General features: G+C 36.1%; 1 protein-coding gene across 3 annotated transcripts; it reads right to left on the bottom strand.

Moving 5' to 3' along the window:
- Positions 1–33: 33 nt before the first annotated feature.
- On the bottom strand, positions 34–18,109 carry NSMCE4A (NSE4 homolog A, SMC5-SMC6 complex component). Of its 3 annotated transcripts, none has more exons than XM_074233479.1 (11): positions 17,773–18,108; positions 16,297–16,377; positions 14,754–14,884; positions 10,477–10,628; positions 7,532–7,631; positions 6,155–6,245; positions 5,854–5,948; positions 4,155–4,203; positions 1,672–1,763; positions 1,501–1,580; positions 34–121 (listed from the first exon to the last, which is right to left on the bottom strand). In XM_074233479.1, exons 1-10 carry the CDS (start codon positions 18,011–18,013, stop codon positions 1,518–1,520), a joined length of 1,095 nt encoding a protein of 364 aa, XP_074089580.1. In that variant the 5' UTR covers positions 18,014–18,108; the 3' UTR covers positions 34–121; positions 1,501–1,517. The 3 variants fall into 3 exon arrangements, 2 of the variants coding, with proteins under 2 accessions (XP_074089580.1, XP_074089581.1); XM_074233480.1 differs by lacking the exon at positions 34–121 and adding an exon at positions 128–461; XR_012477864.1 differs by lacking the exons at positions 34–121; positions 1,501–1,580 and adding an exon at positions 3,519–3,623 and having other exon boundaries at positions 1,673–1,763; positions 17,773–18,109.
- Positions 18,110–19,717: the final 1,608 nt, after the last annotated feature.

Here is a 19,717-nt window from a genome sequence, read left to right as displayed (position 1 = left end):
AATAAAATAAAATACATATAAACAAAATATTCTAAACATCTAATTCTCTGGAAAACACATTTCATAATATAAGTGATATATACTTCTTTCCACTTGTGGTGCCAATTTTCATTTGGGACACCTAGAAATAAAGAGTAATCAATCAAAAACACAAATTCAAATGGTATCTAAATAATATAGATTAGTCTGATGGATTATCAGGAAAGCCCTTCAGATGTACAAAAGCCAAGACAACTATATAGGCCAAAACAAAAATCAGTGACAGTCTTATAAGAGGAAAACAGTTATACAAAGGACACTTTAGATATGCAAAGGATATTCTCACTTGATTTGCCTCAGTGACGTGGCAGTTTTCATGGGCTGGTGGTAAATATTCAACAGAGTTCTTTTTCAGAATGAGCAGTCTTCTCACCCTCTCTCTAAGTGCCTTTCAAGTCATAAGCCAGGGAAACATAAGGGACCTACCAATCAGAACTACTTTAGCCTCAACAGCTTAGCTTTAGCCAAAAAAGAAATCTAAAGAAACATGGTGTATAATAAAAGGCATTGGTGGCTAGATAGTGATAACTAATACTGGGTTCCTAGTATTCATTTACTTAAGCTGTAGATGTGAAAAACAGGATTCTTAAAGAATTTGACATTAAAAATATTAAAAGTTAAATTATATTTTGGCAATAATTACAATGACAATTATTAATATTAAAATGTACCTCAAATAACAAAAATGTAATTTCAACCCATTCTTAAATATTGCTACTAAGCTTGATCATTTAAAGTGTGCAATAATCAGCAAATTGAAAGCTTTTCATATGCCATTCAGTGACCAATTTCATTAGAGAAAAGTTTTAATTCACAAAAATATATATTGTGCTATATAGCATACACAAATATCCATTAATGTTTAAGATGGTTAAGTGGCTTGCCCAAGACCACACAGCTAGGTAATTATTAAGTGTCTAAAACTGGATTTGAACCCAGGTACTCCTGACTCCAGGACCAGTGCTTTATCCACTGCGCCACCTAGCCGCCCCCAATTTTTAAGATTTTATAGTAACTACTAAGCATCAATGGGTCCATATAAGGAAATAATGAATTATAATTGTAATCAAAGTCTATTTTTCCTAATTTTCACCTTTTAATTTGAAGTTTTTGCCTATATTATAATAGTAAAAAAGAATCAATTCAAGCTATGGGAAGGTTGAACATCCTCCTTCTTCAAGACGATAAATTCTTGCTTTATGGGTTTTTAACATGGACATAGTTTTCTCTGTCAAAATAACCAGACAACTCTATACAAAGCTAGCTGATAATGTTTATTTATCCTGTCAGTAGCCTAGAGTCAATAAGGCAAAGTTATGACAAAAGAAACTGAGGAAGATACATATCAACTATATCAACTATAAGAACATAAAACTAGCGAAAACAGAGTCAATTATCTCAATGGTAAATAGAGTTCATAAAAAAAAGTAGTTTGGGATGCCAAAAAACATGGAGCCATACCTTAGAAAGCTTGGATTTTACTTGCCACAGCATGGAGGAGAGATCATTGGCTGTGAAATTTCAAAAGTCCTCACAATATCCTGGTAGAAAAAAAATGAACATGAAAATTCCATTCAACTTCAAACCAATGTAGAAAGTCAAGATTTAGTAAACTGAGGACATGAGCTTTACCTTCCAGTCTTGATAACTCAGTGATATAATATCTTGATGTCTGATTTGGGTACTTTGTTGTTCACTTTCCTCATTACCCTGGGTAATGGGCTCTGTGAGAAAGAGAATAATTTCATGAGTGATCAAATCAGAAGAGTATTTCACCAATAATAGGATTGTAAACTTTAAAAGCATTTGTTAGTGATTTAAGTACTTACATGTACTTAACAATTCAATCCAAAGGCATGTGACATGCCAACATATTCTCAATTTATTATAATTAACTTGAAGAAACTAGATGGGGCATTGGATAGAGTTATCAGTCCTGAAGTCAAGAGGATCCTAATTCCAATCTGGCCTCAGACATGTACTAGGCAACGTGACCCTGAGCAAGTCCCTTAATCCTCTTCCCCCCACCACCCCCATAACAATATAAATTCAATTCCTTTTATGTTCAACAGTAATTGAGCATTAGGTAAACAATTTCCCCCCCTACAAACATGCTGAGTGCCTATAGAATGCATGTCATGGTAATTCAAAATGCACTAAGGATGAAACTAAGGAAGGAAAGACACCTTCCCTGATGTTGAAGAATTTATAATATAGTTGAATAAAACAGAAAATTTCACGGCAGCATATAAATACAATCAAGAACATCTATCACGAGGCACATATGTGTGATAATTAAAAGAACATTAAACAAAGCAAGAGTAATCAGGGTACTTTTCTTGAGAAAAATGAGCTTGAAGTTACTTATAGGAAATAATGACTATGGATTAATAAAATGAAGCAGAATTCCAAGTGAAGAAAATGGCTTAAGCAAAACCATTAATCCAAAAATTATCAACACCGCCTAAAGGGGACCAGAATGGAACAAAAGAACTATTTTGAGCAGTCATCAGCTTGTAGAGGCAGAGAAACATGCTACTTGAAGTACAAATTTAATGAACTAGAGAGGAGTTTTTTTTTAATTAAGGCTTAAAATTTAATGCTTTTGTCCTTCATTTTTGAAGCACACAACATCAGGGAGGTGCTGCCATGACAAGCACATGAATTGGATTTGAGTGAGGGAGGGTTTTCGAAGTCACCAGCCTCACTTTCTCTTTCAAAGCTACCTGAGTCCAATGGCCAGATATGAATCTGGACAACTGGAGGTGGCCCAGGGTGGGGGTGGGGTGAAGCAATCACGGTTCAGTGACCTGCCCAAAGTCACACACCTAGTAAGTGGCAAGTGTCTGAGGCCAGATTCAAACTCCCATCCTCCTGAATCCAAGGCCAGTGCTCTATCTACTGTGCCACCTACCTGCTCCTATATCTGAAGTAATAAAAAGATATGAAGAAAACTATTAAATGCAAAAAAGGTCTAGCGTAGAGGAAATTAGAGAATGATCAAGTGGATTCATTTAAACCAGTGAAAGCTTGAAGTATGAAGACTAAAAGCATTACCTCAAGTAATGGATTTCAGTCAACCTCAAAAGAAATTGTGGGGAAGAAAAAAACAGGAACTTTGCATCAATCAAATTAAGCTGTAAAGGAGAATTTGCAAACTAGGGGTAGAACACTCCATGAAGAATTGTATGACTATGGTTTAATTAAAGGAAATAGTATTTTGTTTGAGGCAGGATGATGACTAGTTCAGTTTTCAACAGGATAAATTTCAGGTAGTAATATCCTATGGGCAACTGCAAATTTGAGAAGATAAATAGAGAGGAGCAGATGATTAACAAATGAGCCCCAACCTACTGTATTATTGAACTAAAAGAAAAGGTACCAGTAAAAACAAGGAACAGGAAAAAAAAAGAACATCAAAAATGAAACTTTTTGGTTTTGGGGGATTTTTTGCAAGGCAATGGGGTTAAATGACTTGCCCAAGGTCAAACAGCTAGGTAATTGTTAAGTATGAGGCCAAATTTGAACTCAGGTCCTCCTGACTCCAAGGTCGATGCTCTATCCACTGCGCCACCTAGCTGCCCCTAAAAATGAAACATTTTAAGGAAATTTTACTACCTTTTAAAGAAAGAGCAAAAGTACTTATATACATAGAGTCTATACATTGCCAGATATCATTGTACTAAGCAGTTTTTTTTATAAAGATTATCTCAATTGATCCTCACAACAGCCCTGGGAGGCAGGTATCATCTTCATGTTACTATTGAGAAAACTGAGCCAAACAAAGGATCAGTGATGTGACTAGGATCAGAGCTAGCAAATGTATGGAGCAGGATTTGAATTCAGGTCTTCCTGACTCTAGGCCCAGAGCTCTAGTCACTTATTTTAATCCTCATACTATAAAGATAATATGACAAGATAGTTACTTATAATATGTTTATTGTTTTTAACTAGTCTTTTAATTCTAGTTTTCAGTTGTTAATTATGTAATAATGGAATAAAATGTAAAACCTTCAATAAAAACTCAGCTGCTTTTAATGAAATAAAAATCCATAATCTTTAATTAAAATGATCAGCTCTCCATATAAACTAAGACTTTTGAACAGAATCATTACCTATTATTGGCAGTTTATCTTGGTCAAGCCTTATTCTTGCAAAACCATCCTAAAATAAAAATGTGATACATAATTTACTATTAAGATGAGAAAGATCATTTATTTTCAATGCACATCTTTCAAATGGCAACAATATGGCATTAAAAAATGGAGGTAACAATACAAATAAAGACTAGGAAACATGATTTTCCTTAATTCCCTATACATATGAATTTATGCCAAAAATAAACACAAAACTTCAGCTGTTTCAGTCATGTTAAACTCAGCAGCAGTTGCCAGACCAAGAATTCAACTTTATAATAAGAAAAGAATTAGCAATGAAAGCTGTCCAGCAATGGGAAGGAAAGCCTGCTTTCAAAAGTAGAGACTTATCACTAAAACTGGCCAAGCAAGAGATTCTTAAGCATCAGTGTTTTTGTCCACTATAGCATCATCAGTCCTGGACTTATTGATCTGCAAATTATATTCATGTTAGGACTTTACAAAATACATTTACTGCTATCTTTGGTTTTTATATCAGCAAAATTTAGCCTGGTATTCCCCCCCCACAAAGTGTCAATCCATTTAAAAAAGAATAAATATAAATACACACACACACACACACATTTTTTTTAGGTTTTTGTAAGGCAAATGGGGTTAAGTGGCTTGCCCAAGGCCACACAGCTAGGTAATTATTAAGTGTCTGAGACCAGATTTGAACCCAGGTACTCCTGACTCCAGGGCCGGTACCTTATCCACTACGCCACCTAGCTGCCCCTACAAAGAATATTTTTTAAAGAAAAAAAGAGAAACCACCTCTCCTCTCCTCTCTGCACCCTCACCCCCAGCAAAACTCATCAATATACTGAAAAGAGTTTGAAACTATAAGCAATGTTCCACACCTATGGATCTGTGCCAGGAGTGGGGATATTTTCTCTGATCATGTTGCTTTTAATTCTTGTTGGAGGCAGCATACACATTGTTAACCCTTATCAACTCGAGGTTCCAGGTGGGTGGGAAGACTACGAGCCCTGGGGGACCCTAGGACTACTGGGCTTTTCCATTCACTCTGGCAGAACTTGCTTTTACATCATTTTCTCTCCCAATAGAAGGTCCAAACTCCTTTAGAAGCAGATTGTCTCAAATTTTCCTTTGTCTCTTATCACTTAAACACAGTGCTTGAGACACAGGAAGGGCTTAAATGAATTCTCAGACTCTGACATTGGAAAGCTTTGTTTGTAATGATATAATATAAACATAAGTCACGTGATTATACATGTTTATATATGTAATATTATGTTTTCTAATAGTGATACCAATCAGAAGTCTATCTCCTAACTACAATTTCTATCAGAAATTCAGATTTGTTCTATATCTTTTTAAGGAAAATGTCTTCATATTGGCCCAGTGACTACCTGTATCAAACTCTTAATATAATGTTTCAATAGTTTATATAAGGTCAAAGCTGCAAACTCATTATATCAATTTATTTTAAACAATTCTATCTTAACATTGACAAAGCAAAAGCAATGTTATAAAGAACATCAATCAGTTTATATCTGGGTTAGTTTCTTCTACCTAAACATATACAAACATTTCAAATAGCCAGCAACAATAAAGATTTTTGAAAAACTAGCTTAAAACAATTATTTTATCCATGTTATTTGTAGCTTTTTTTACTTAGAAATACAGTTGAAAAATTGGTAATTTTAAGTCTTACCCTCACAATGAAGGAAACATGGAAAATATTTTCCACAGTTCGGGCAAAAGAATCTGGATCAATCACAAAGTCAAAAAAGGATATAGGAGTCTCCGCTATAAATATGAGAAAATAGAAAAGAAAAAGTTACTTCACCAAAATTCACACAACAAATGTCAACTAATTTTCTGTAAAATATCTTAAAATTAAGATTTAAACAGTCTTTTAAAATAAAACCTTTTACAAGAAAATAACTAATCACTTCATGTGAAATTTAAAACAGCTTTCTAAAGGCATCTTGTTCAAGTGAAATCACACTCACGTTCTTCTCTGAAGTAGGTTTGCAGTAACCCCAAAATCCTTTCTACCTCTTTTTCTGTAGCCTCTTGTTGGGACTCCTCCATTCTTTTCAGCTGAAAATTTCAGGCAAGTTAATAGACATGAATGCACATCATCACAATTATGCAGAAAGGTTTAACCAGAAACAAGCACACAGTCCCTCACATGCTTATTCATACAAATTAAGCTTCTATGGAAGACCTGGATTCTGGTGGACCACCAGCTCAAAATGAAGCACTATGAGGAGATGGAAGCTAAAAACACTAATGGGATCTTATGTTTCATTAACAGGAGCACTGTGTACAAAAGGGGAGAAATGGTCATTTTATTGTACACTGCCTAGGAGATCACATCTCAAGTGTCATTGCTAGATTTAGTACCACAGTTTTAGAGGACTGACAAAATGAATTACAAGGGGACCAAGCTAGTGAATGCAGAGAAAACCATAGAACAAAAGGGGTAATTGAAGGTATTCAAGTTATTTAGCCAAGAGAAAAACTTAGGTAGCAAATAATAACTGTCTTCAAATGTTAAAAACAACTGTCAAATAGAAGAGTATGTTTATTCCAAAAGGTACATGTGAGAGCCATCAGGAGAAAAGTACACAAACGCAAATTTTAACTTGATCTAAATAAAAAAAACTTCTAATAATTAGAATTGTCCCAAAGTAGAAGAGGTGACCTTTAAAACAATACTCTTTTTCAAATGAAGAATGGATGATCAAATCTAAGGGGTATCATAGAGGAGATTCATATCCAGGTACAGATTGGAATAAATTATCATTCAGATTCCTTGCAAATGTGAGATACTGTGATTATCTACTCTCACTAGCCAGGTGGCAGCACAGATGACATCCAGATATAAATTTGTCAAATCCCATAAGAATTATATTTAAAAAGAATAAATATAGTTTCCATTTCTAATAAGAGGATTTGAAAAAAATCCCTACTATTAAAAGGAAAACAAGTTAGCAAAAACAATTCTTAGAATGATTATATAAGAGAAACTGATAACTGAATTGAATTCAAAGTCCCATAAAAATAAGCATCAAGGGGGCAGCTAGGAGGTGCATGGATAGAACACTGGCCCTGGAGTCAGGAGGACCTGAGTTCAAACCTGATCTCAGACACTTAATAATAATTGCCTCGCTGTGTGACCTTGGACAAGTCACTCTTAACCCCACTGCCTTAAATAAAAATTAAAAAAAAATAAAAGCATCAAAATATAGGAATGATAGAAAATGACAAGAAAAACAATTCTAAAAATGTCTCCCATTTTCCTATCACATGACCTCCCTCCTATATGATAATGTCTTTGAAACATAAAAAGATGGCTGACTTAACAATAGCAAGAAGCAAACCTCAGCAGGCATGGACCTTGCTTCTTCTTTCTTATCTTTTCTTCTCAGACGTTCATTCCGTTGCCTTGGAATATGAGGATCAGTTTTGAATGAACCAAACCTAATGGAGAATGAGGAAAAAAAAACCTATCTGTTCAAGGAAGCTATGATTTGCCAAAGTCATTACTGCTGCTCAACAGATATGATGGAAAGAGTGCTGGGTTTGACAGTCAGTACTCTTTGGGATGTTGGGCAAGTTCATTATTTCACTGTGCATCACTTTGCTTTTCTTTAAAATGAGGGATTGGATTAGTAATCACTAGGGCTCATCTTAGTTCTAGAGTATAATAATAGTTTATAACCTTAAATTATTTATTTATACTAAGGAGTCTCAAAGATTTATGTCTGCCAAAAAAGCTTTAGGTATACTGCACAATGCACAATATAATTTTATTTAGTGTCTCCTTAATCTTCTTCTCCATATTCAATAGTTTTCTAGAGTTTTCTTAACTAAAAATACCTTGTTTCACTTTCAGTTTGTCTTAAGTGACAGAGTCTACCCAAATAAAGCCTCCTCAGATTCATATTCACTTGATCTTGTATTTCCTGCAGAAGTGGGATAAGTCACTAGGTCTTGGTGAAGGGAAAACTGATAGCCAAAAGTGGAAGAACAGAATAGTACAGGCAGCTTTAAGAAAAGCCCATGGTTATCTAAGAGAGACTGGGGTGATATATGACTTGGGGTCACATGCTATGGTTCCTACTTTGGAGACCCATTGGATTTTGAGTCAGTAGATTCAAATCCTCTTTCAAGTCTCTAAGCCTCAGTTTCCTCACCTATAAAATGATGGGGACAGACTCAATGCCCTTTAAGGTATTTCCTAACTCTAAATGAATATTCTTTAAGTCCCTCATCCTAACCTTCACTGTCTGGGTTCTAAGGATCCCAAGGAGTAGTTTTTTAATCTTCCCAGTTTTCCTTAGTCCCATATCTAACAATTCTCTCTATTCCTTCCCTCAAATTCCATATATAAAATCCTGTTGTTCACTTGCGGGAATCAAATTGTGTAAGATTCACCATAACAGTTCACCTTCATCTTAGCTCCAGTGTTCAAAAACAGTTCATTTGAGAAAGATAAAAGGATTTTAATTGATTACAAGTACAATTATGAAACAACAAAGTGAGATGATTGTCCAAAAAAACTAATGCAATCTTAGGCTGTCAGAAGAGTGTCTATCTAGTTTAAGGGATTATTAGTTCTACTGTGTGTTGTACTGATCAATTCATATCTGGAGTTCTGTATCAAGTTCAGAGTGTCAATCTTTTAAGATGTATACTGTCAAACGGTAGCATATCTAACTAAGCAAGAGCAACTAGGATAGCTGGGATAGATTAACAATTAAAGTTAACTTAAATAAGAGAAGATTTCAGAGAAATATGAAAGCCATCTTCAAATATCTGAAAAGCTATCATGAAAAAGAGAGGAAAAAAACGTTAAGTCTACTGCATCAGAGGGAAGAAGGTTTAAAGATTAGTCTTGCAAATACTTGATAAAAAAAATTGGTAAAAGAAGAAACTACATTATGTTTAAAGGTGCCATAGATAAAATAATTGGTATCACTACTAAATGTATTTTCATATGAAACAGCATAGCATCTAAACATTAAAAAATTAGAGATGATTATCTCTAAAGATTATGAAATGAGAAGAGAAAGTTTACATCTCAACCATTTGAAGCAACTTTTTAAATAATGATCATATACTAAGACACAAAAATCTCACAAAAAACATACCTTTTCTATTGCAATGTAATAAAACATATGCTTTAAGGGGTCTCTGAAGAAAGAACTAACAATTAAATGGATACTAAACACAATCCTAAATTTCTGGATCAAAGAATAAATCATAGAAAAAATATTTTCAAAGAATATGTTAACAATGAGAAAACATACCGAAACTAAAGTCACCCTCAGTGCAAAATTAATATCTATAAATGTTTTCATTATCAGGAAAGAACAAACCAATGAAATGGACATGCAACTAAAAGAACATAGAAACCCTAAGCTAATGCCAAAGCAGAAATTTTGAAACTAAAGGAAAAGATTAACAAAATTGAAAGAAAAAAATATAAATTGATAAAATTAGCTGAACTGTTTTAAAGAAAAAACAATCTTAAATATTAGCTAATTTTAAAATCACAAAAACCTATTTTTATAATAAAAACAAAAAAGGAGAATTCACACATTTACAATTGAAATCACAAAATCTCTTTTGCTCAGTTTTGCACAAAAATCTAATAAGAATAACTGAAATAGTGTATATGGATATTTACCAAAACAGTACCAAATTAAAAAGAAATTGAACCAAGTCACAAATGAGCTTCTCCTGTGTGCCCCATCCCCATCCCCACCCCCAATACTCTAAGAATTTACAAGTGAATTCTATCAAATCTCAATAGTCATAAAAATATTTATAAGTTCAAAAACAAAAGGAATGGTTTCAAAGAAAACCAGGAGAACCTACATAAAATATGCATAGTAATAAAGTGAGAAATGGAAGAATAATTTATATGTCAAGATAATTTTTTAAAAGGTTAAGAGACAAGATCTCCAACCAATGCAATGACAAATCACAAATCCAGAAGCCTGAAGATGAAATATGCAATCCAGCTCTTGACAGAGAGGTGACAGACTCAGCATGCAAAGTGAGACATACATTTTTGGACAAAGCCAACGCAGGAATTTGCTTTGCTTGACCATGCATACTCATTATGAGGGTTTTCCTTTTTCCTCTTGTTCACTTGGGGGGGATGGATTTGGGAGAGAGGAAAAAATACATACTTGTTAATTGATTGAAAAAGTTTTTTTAAGTGCTTTATGAAGTTCATCTACACTTAGGTATGTTATCTCTAAAACAGAGAACTTATCAAATATCAACCCCTTTGCCAGACCCCAAACAAACTTACAAAAAGTGGAACGTTGGAGCATGCTTGAAGAATCTTACTGATATTATTCCTACTCTGAGCCAGGAGTCATCAGGTAAGAATCCAATTTGAAATGTTTCTTCCTCACCATCACTTTCTTGTACTTCAAGTCGATTTAGGCCCATATACTTAAGCTGAAACAAAAGGGAGCAAAGTCTCAGTTTAGCAAGTGCCATCATTTACTAGCTAAAAAACAATCCTGGAGTGGCTAGGTGGAGCAGTGGATAGAGCACTGGCTCTGGAGTCAGGAGTACCTGAGTTCAAATCTGACCTCAGACACTTAATAATTACCTAGCTGTGTGGCCTTGGGCAAGCCACTTAACCCCACTGCCTTGCAAAAACTAAAAAAACTAAATAAAAATTAAAAAAAAATCCTAAGTCTCCTAGTTAAATGATCAGAAACCATACCATAACTCAGGGTTACACACACTATTACACAGCAGCTAAATAAGCTAATGAACAGCCATGAAATAAATTGGATATTCCAAGTAAAAGAAAGTTTACATCTTGAACCTAAAGAAAAATTACACAGCTAAAGATATAAACCTTTGTGAAGAAAATATGTTGGTCTAACTCTTTAGCAAGTGCTATTTTCCAGGAACACAATGTAAGCTAGATATTCTTATACATGTTTACAAAGAGTTCACTTCTGGAAATAGTCACAAAATTTTACTTGCTCAAATTCAAATCCATTTCTAAGGTTCTGATACATGCAAAACTTTTTCAGATTGCTTTAAATAGATAAAATCAATAATATTTGTCCCCAGGAAAGAGATTATGGTATTGTTGGAAGAGTTACAGATGCAAGTGGTGATTTTTAATAAGGCCAGTGGCACAATAATGAAATTTAAGAAGAAAGAATGTACTTAAAAAAGGCTTACATCTTATATATATCCACCACTCAAATTTTATTAAAACAGAACTCTCAGAATGTATGGAACATTAATAAACAAATATCAATTGAACAGCTTTCATTATGATACTAAGCACTAAGGAGGAAATGAAAATTTTAAGATCTGATTCCTGTGTCTTTGGAGAATTTAAAGAACAGCTGAAAGGAACAAACCTTAAACGCAACTAAAACTCCATTCATTTTTCTTTTTCTTTTCTTTTTTTGTTGGACAATGGGGTCAAGTGACTAATAAGTACAAATGGCTGAGGTTGAATCTGAACTCGGATCCTCCTGACTCTAGGACCCATGCCCTATCTAGCTGCCCCTAAAACTCCATTCTTTACCTCTTTCTACCTCACTGTCAGATTTCTTTCAGGCCCTGAATACATAGGGCCAGCAAGAAAATTTGGTCATACTCATCACTCTCCAGTGCTACTTCCAAATCCTCTCTTTGCCCATCCCCAATAAGCAATGCCATGTCATATTAAGTCCACATCTTCCTATTTATATCAGTACAAAATGAGAGTTCCTATTCCATCTTTCTGTTTCCCTTGGGAGGCTTGTCCCTTTGACCTTTTCTGACTTGGGAAAAAGGAAGATAAAAACCTGATACTAACACTAGCCATATGATTATAGCAAGTCACTCATGTTCACTGAGCCTCAATTTTATAATCTGTAACCTGAAAATACTGATTTTAACCTGTTGTACCTACTTATAAGGATGTTGTAAGGCTCAAATGAGCTCTGATAACTTCAGAAACAAAAATGCTAGACTTAAAAAACAGCATTTGAGAGGTTAACTAATTTTTAAAAAATATTGATATTAAATTTCAATATAACCACCACCTTGTGATATATATCACTCTAGTTGATTTTCAAACTTTCATTTGATGCTACTTAGTAAAAGAATTGCATTTACAATTCTAGTCTTAAATACTATAAAGAATAAGGTTCTGATGAATATATGACAGCTTTGACATGACCCTTAAGAAAAAAGTGACTGAGGTGTCCAAGCAAGAGACTTCCTCTCCCTATCCACCAAACTGTTTCACACACAATGCACAAAGAAAGGGGTACCTGCTTTGTTAATCTTTTAAAAATTGTGATAATTTTTCTAAGTGTGTAGAAATCATACTTTTTGAAGTTTAAAACTGAACTAAGACTGTAGAGAATTCATTGTATAAAATGCAAGTTTTAAAGTATTGCATACGTGTTGGCTATTAATAATCTCTTCATTCTTTCCCTATTCTTTTCTTCTATTGTCTGGTTTTGCATTCATTTTGATATTTGCTCTAACAAGATGATGGTGTGACTATCCAAAAACAGCTGATTCAGGTAATTCCCACACCAAAAATGCATTGTTTCCTGACTAAACAAAATGAATTTCAATATATGGTGATGTTGATAGCCATCTGCCATGTCTACAGACTTTCAATTCTTCTAAGAAAGTAAACACAATGTAAAGGAATGAGACTTTGATGTAGCCCAAGTCTTCTGCTTCTTTCATACCTAATTCATTTCTCATCAAGCTGTAATTCAGACTCTCCAGAAACCTCTTCTTCCTTAAAGATCATTTCAAGCTTGGAACTCATCCCTTCAAAGTCTCAACACCTCTCTAATTGGATGGCCCTTTCCAGAACCTCCATTTAAGGAGGTGTCTTAGATCAACCATCACTTCATTTTTCACCAGGGTACAAACTGGACTCCTCAATTATACCCCCAGGAAGGCACCTCCAATCCTTCTGCCCCACCTTCCTTATTCCTCTTTCAGTTCTCTATTCTGTGCTGTCTTCACCTTGTCAGTTCTTTGAAGGCAAGGACAGTCTTTCTTTTTGGTTGTATTTTTGATCTCAGTGCTTAACACAGTGTCTGGAATGTAAGGGCTTAATATTTATTAACTCACTGACTTACATATTTTCCAACACTTTTCATCATCTTGACCTATTCCTCCCCATGACATTTGTGTTTTACCAAATACACACACACACACACACACACACACACACACCCTCAAAATTAAACCAAATTCTTTGAACAATTTCTTATCTTTTTATACTGTGCAACAAATCTTTGTGCATGATATGCAATTATTTTCATGATACTTTTTGCCAATAATCATCACAAGCGTTATAATGTGCAATGACCAATAATGGCCCAATGAGATTTCTTGTTGCCTCTGGATGCACAATAAAACTGCTTTTTTTTTTTAACCTCACTCCAAGGTAAAGTTGTGAGCCATCCTTCTTTTCATTTATAATTTCATTTTGCCTTCTATTTTCATTTATAACAAAGATATCAAGATTTATACTATTCTGTGGGGCAGTTAGGTGGCCCAGCGGATAGAGAACCAGCCCTGGATTCAGGGGGACCTGAGTTCAAATCTTATCTCATACACTTAATAATTATCTAGTTCTGTGACTTTGGGCAAAGCACTTAACCCCACTGCCTTGCAAAAACCAAACAAAAAAAGATTTATACTATTCAATTCCTCTAGTAATGTTCACTTTTGGTCACCAGACAAGGAATTCATATTTAGAGTACCAGCAATATATCTAATCAACTATTCCTTATCTATGTCCAGACTAATTCCTCAAAGACCTACTTCTGCCTCACTGTGCTAAGAAGGTAATCCTGAATTCTCAAAGGCTATGCCAACAGAGTAGAAGCTCTGGTTGGTTTAGTATAATGCTGAGACTTCAGGTTATGCCCTGCCAAAAGAATGAGTATGTGCTTTCTGCGGACCAGACTAGCTAAGTATAGAAAGGTCCATCAATAGAAGGCTGTCCCCTTGGCAATAGTTTCATGAAATTCATGAAACATAGAAAAATTAGGTATCAGTTCTCCTGAACTGCTATGAACTGGTTGAATCCCATGAGAGGACAGAATGCACTAAGAATTCATATTTAAATTGTCCATAGACTTCAATTTAGATGTCTAGTCAGTAGTAACACTCTTTTGAAACAAGTCAATCTTATTAACGTCTTTAAATAATAGGATCAGAGTAGGGAACTAGCCAGACTTAATTTCAATGCTGCCTACTATAAAAGAAATAAAAAGAAATTCTAATAACCTGTTAAGTTCAGTTGCTCCAATTTCACAAAGAACAAAAGAAAATTATAGTTTTGAAGGCCAGAGACCATATACCTTATGGTAAAGTAATATGTACACCTCTATGATTACTGCTATCCAAAGTCATTATTTCATACCTATCTACTACTAGCTCCATGCTTGATTCCAACATAAGGGAAATTCCAACACAAGGAGTATTATGAAACATAAGTCTAGGGCAGAAGACCTTTTTAAAAACCTTTTCAAAATTTGATAAAATGAAGCAGGGGTTCCTAAATTTAAGTGATTTTGAACTTACTAAATCTTCAGCATATGACGTTGGATCAAATAAGGTCATATCAGAATGCAACTGATTTGCTTTTTCTTTACCCAGGTCTGAAGCCAAAACAAGAAATTGGGCATCTAGGGCTGCTTCTCTTGCTTGGGACACTGTTCAAAAAAAGAAGGAAAAAAAAAATCAAGATATGATAAAACAGTCAAAGTGACTAAATTCAATTTATTAATAGTGAAATTATACCTGTGATTAATGATATGCTGGACATTTTCACTTGGAAATTGCTATTTCCACAAGTTAAACATTCCCCTTCCCCTATATGGACATTCCATCTTCCCCGATAAACAAGCCTATACCAATGTCTTAGAACATGCTCTTAATTTCTATCTTTGGGAATCCTTCCTCTAAGGTCCAACCCAGGAGCCATTTCTTTCAAGAAGTCTTCCTTATTCCCCCAGTCGTTAAGTGTTCTTTCTGAGGACCAAAGATTTCAAGCCAGAAAAAAGACTAGAAGCCATTTTAATCTAGCCCCTCATTTTATGCCTGAGGAAACTAAAGCCAGTGTCACAGCACTAATACCTGCCAAAGGTAGAATTTGAACTCGGGTTCTTTGTGTCTAGAGTCAGTGTCCTTTTCACAGTACTTTTAAATGACTTTTCTATTTTTATTAAGTACATGGTATTTAAACTCCTTGAAGGGACTCTTTCATTTTATGTCTATCATTTCATATACTATCTTCCACAGAACAGATGTCTAACGTTTTTTAAATTGAATTTATTTAAACCAAACTCTTATCTCTTTACCAAAACAAAATTATTTTCTTCTTTTCCCTATTCCTGTTAATGTTATTCTTTTCCTAGCCACTAAGGTCTAATTAAATCTTAGTCATTTCTGATTAGGACAACTGGGTAGCCCAGTCAAGAAGGCTCATCTTCCTGAGTTCAAATCCAATTTTAGACACTTAATACCTGTATGAGTTAAGGCACTTAACCCTATTTGCCTCAGTTTCCTCACCTACAAAATGAGTTAGAAGGAAATGGCAAACCACTCCAGTATTTCTGACAAGAAAACTCCAAATGGGGCTATGAAAAGTTGAACACATTGAAACTAATGAACAACAGTATCTCTGATTCTTTTCCTCCCTTCTATCCTATCTGATTTGCCATTAATAATGATACATTCTGAGGAACTGCTATAGTGCGAGCAATAAATAATACTAGGTGATATAAATACAAAAAGGTTGAAGCCTCAAATCGATAAATGGCAAGAGACCATGTACAGGGATAGCAATGCACTGTTTGAAATGATGACTTTGAAAACTCAGAAAACTTTGTAAGGAAATGCATGAGATGATAAAGAGCAAAATAAGCAGAACCAAGAGAATGCAAAAAATGACAGAAACAAAGGAAAACAGTAGTGAAAGACTCAAGTAAATAAAAGAACCAATTCCTCCTTTTAAAGCTTTCCACATTACAAATTTAAATCAACTAGCCCATCAGCTTGAGTCATCCTAAAATTCCTGGTTAAGCCTAAAACTAGGTAGCCATTATTAAATAATATCACTTACCTCTATTAAACAGTTGGTTGGCTTGTTCAAGTGCATCTGTTAATTTGTTGCTTTTTGAACTCACCATATCTTCTCTTTGCTCTAGATTGAAAACATATTATTTTAGAAAATCAAAATGTTCACTAAATGCAACATCAACAGCAACTACTTTCAAAGGTTCTGCTCCCTCTTTTTTAGGAATTATCACAACAAAATGCCACATAAAGATAAAGTTTATGTTCCCAACCCCTTGCTCTTTTCCACACCTAATGAGCTTCCCTTCCTACAAACATCTTACAGAGAGTAGGGGTTGTGTGTAGTGTTAAGAGGACTGGATCTGGGGGCAGCTAGGTGGCGTAGTGGATAAAGCACCAGCCTTGGAATCAGGAGGACCTGGGTTCAAATCCGGTCTCAGACACTTAATAATGACCTAGCTGTGTGGCCTTGGGCAGGCTACTTAACCCCATTTGCCTTGCAAAAACCTAAAAAAATAAAAAATAAAAAAAAAAGAAGACTGGATCAGGGGCAGCTAGGTGGGAGAGGATAGTGTACCTGAGTTCAAATCAGACCTCAGACACTTAATAATTACTTAGCTGCCTGGCCTTGGGCAAGCCACTTAAACCCATTGCCTTGCAAAAAAATGAAAGAGAGAAAGAGAGAAAGAAAGGAAGGAAGGAAGAAAGGGAGAAAGAAAGAAAGAGAAAGAGAGGAAGGAAGGAAGAGAGAAAGAAAGGAAGAGAGAAAGAAAGAGGGAGAAAGAAAGAAAGGTAGGAAGGAAGGAAGAAATAGATAAAGAAAGGAAGGAAGAAAGAAAGAATAAAAAAAATCTAGAGCCAGAAGAAGTGAATTCTTTTTTTTTTTTTTAGATTTTTGGCAAGGCAAATGTGGTTAAGTGGCTTGCCCAAGGCCACACGGCTAGGTAATTATGAAGAAGTGAATTCTAACCCTACACTTACTAGTCCTGTGATTTTGCTCAAGTTATTCACCCCTCTCCCCCAGCCACAGTGTCTACAAATGTAAAATAGGGACAACCTTGCTCTGAGAATACTTTGGAAAAAAAAAACCAAACCAACCCGTTTAAGGCACGATCTGCATCTGGTCTAGAGCCCTGGCAAGTCTCCTGCACCTTTTAAATTCCAGTTACCTTACTTAAAATATCATTGTCATTTTCGTTATAAAATTGATTGTTATTGCTACATACATAAAAGATCCAGCTTTGGGCTATAGTTTTATTGTACATTTAAGATTCGTGCTCTATAAAACGGACATAAAGCCTTAGTTCCGTGAGCATGTAACATAATACGGGCCGGAAGCCCTGCTGCCCCGGCCGGGCGACGCCGCGGCGCGCCTGCCCGGCTGCCCGTGGGTGACGCGGGCATGAGGGCGGCTTGGGCACCCCTCCAGGCTCCCGGGGAGCTGGCGCCGCGTGCGGCCCGGCCTCAGTTTCCCTAGGTGTAAAGCGAACGACAGCCCCTCCCCCGTGCGGCCCCGGCTCACGCTGCACGCTGTGGATCAGCTCCCGGTACTGGTGGCGGATCAGGCGCCGCTTGCTGTCGTCCCCGTCCGGCTCGAAGCTCGCCTGGGAGTCCCCGGGGGCCGAGGAGGTCTCGTCCTCCGCCGCCTCGCCGCCGTCGCCCGGGTCGTCCATGCCCTGGCCTCGCTGCGGGGTGGGCGGGAGCGAGTCCCGCTGCCGGCTGGGGCCCGCCCGCGGAGCCCCGCGGCTCGAGCTGCCCAACATGCCCGGAGCCGCGGCTTCGCCCCGGAGGAGCGCCAGCAGTTGGCAGCCGGGACGCGGGAAGGAGGGCAGGGGAGTGCGGCCGCGCGTGCGCGGCAGCGCCCGGGGGCGGGCCTTCCGTCGGGGGCCGGAGCACTTCACTTCCTGTTCCGGATTGAGGGCAGACGGACGGTGGCCCCGAAGGCGCAAAACGCGTTTGCTTTCTAGACGGAGTCCTGGCTGCATCCCATAGTGGAGGAAGGGCTCCCCGAGGGAGGTGAACCCTGTGGACCTCTTCTCAGGAGAATGTTTTCAAATGCAGAAAACAAAAGGCGTAATAAGAGGCCAATTTTACTGAAAAGCATGAATAATTTTCAAAAACAATTTCACAGACCCCCCCCTCCCCCCATGAGTCCTCACTTGCAGGTCATGTAGGCCTTCCAAGACTGTGGTTTCCAGAAGCTTGTTCCCCATTACCTTTTTTTTTACATCCTCACTTTTCCTAAAACAAAATATGGAAATAATGCAAAGTCTATATTATATTCTAATGGAATTAAGGATGGATAGCAATTTTATATAACACAAATCTTAAATGTACAATAAAATTACAGCCCAAAGCTGAACCCTTTATGTATATGTCAATATCCATACAATTAATTGTATAACAAAAATAAAAATGATATTTAAGTAATTCATGAGGACTCGTTTTTCCATACAATTTTATAACAAAAATTAAAAATGATATTTAAGTAATGTGTGGGGACTCGTTTTTCAGTTTAGAAAACAAACCTGACATTGTGATATTGCTACTCTGTAAGACTCTTCCCAGAACTAATGTAGGGGATATCTTGTCATTGAAACAAACTAACAGAAAACCCTATTTCATATAAATAAGTTACAAACAATGGTAAAATTTGTGCTCCTTTGTTTAATATCTCAGATAAATTCTCTATTCGCCCACACCCAAAGCATGACAGGATTTCAGTAGTTCTTGTTCTGATGAAATAGGAACAAATGTATCTTCTTTGTAAAAAGCAAAGAAGGTTCATTATCCATTATTTTCATCTAGTATTTAGAAATTCCAAAGTTTTTTTTAAAATAAAATGTATTGTTTTCTCTTATTGGTCAAATGATTAAAAAGGATTAATAAATTGATCATTTTTAAAATTTCATTTTCAAGGCACATTTTTTAAAAGTAGGAAACATAAAAGTATCATTTTATACATTTATTTTCCATGACCCTAAATGTTTCATTGTTGCTAGGTCATATCTGATATTTCAGGACCCCATTTGAAGTTTCCTTGGCAAAAATACTGGAGTGGTTTGTCCTTTCCTTTTCCAGCTTGTTTTATAGATGAGGAAACTGAGGGAAACAGAGCTAAGTGACTTGTCCAGGGTCACACAGTTAGGAAGTGTCTGAAGCTGGATATCAACTCAGGAAAAGCAGTCTTCCTGACTATCTACTGTGCCATCGATCTGCCTTATTAAAGTGAGTTGTTGAGTCTGGTCTGACTCTTCATGACCCCATTTTGGGGTTTTCTTGGCAAAGATAGTGGTTTGCCATGAAAATGACCCCTTCCTGATTCCAAGCTCAGAGCTCTATCTACTGTGCCACCTAACTATCGCAAATATTAGGAACAAACACAGAACAGGATTTTTTTGGTTGTTGTTGTTAGAAGGGAGACTTGTTGTTCAGTTGTTTCCATTGTATTCAGTTTTTCATGACCC

The sequence above is a fragment of the Macrotis lagotis genome, chromosome 4 (assembly GCF_037893015.1).
Source record: "Macrotis lagotis isolate mMagLag1 chromosome 4, bilby.v1.9.chrom.fasta, whole genome shotgun sequence".
NCBI classification, from domain to species: Eukaryota; Metazoa; Chordata; class Mammalia; order Peramelemorphia; family Peramelidae; genus Macrotis; species Macrotis lagotis.
Note: the sequence above shows the minus strand (reverse complement) of the source record. Positions and strands in the feature narration are given on the sequence as shown.

What these genes read in the sequence shown, in the direction of transcription:
- NSMCE4A (XM_074233479.1), bottom strand. Translation starts at nt 18,013, where the DNA reads ATGTTGGGCAGCTCGAGCCGCGGGGCTCCGCGGGCGGGCCCCAGCCGG. An exon ending in GCTGATCCACAGCGTGCAGC is followed by an intron (nt 16,378 to 17,772) that starts GTGAGCCGGGGC and finishes TTTTCAATCTAG; the next exon opens with AGCAAAGAGAAGATATGGTG. An exon ending in CAAGGTCCATGCCTGCTGAG is followed by an intron (nt 6,246 to 7,531) that starts GTTTGCTTCTTG and finishes TGAAATTTTCAG; the next exon opens with CTGAAAAGAATGGAGGAGTC.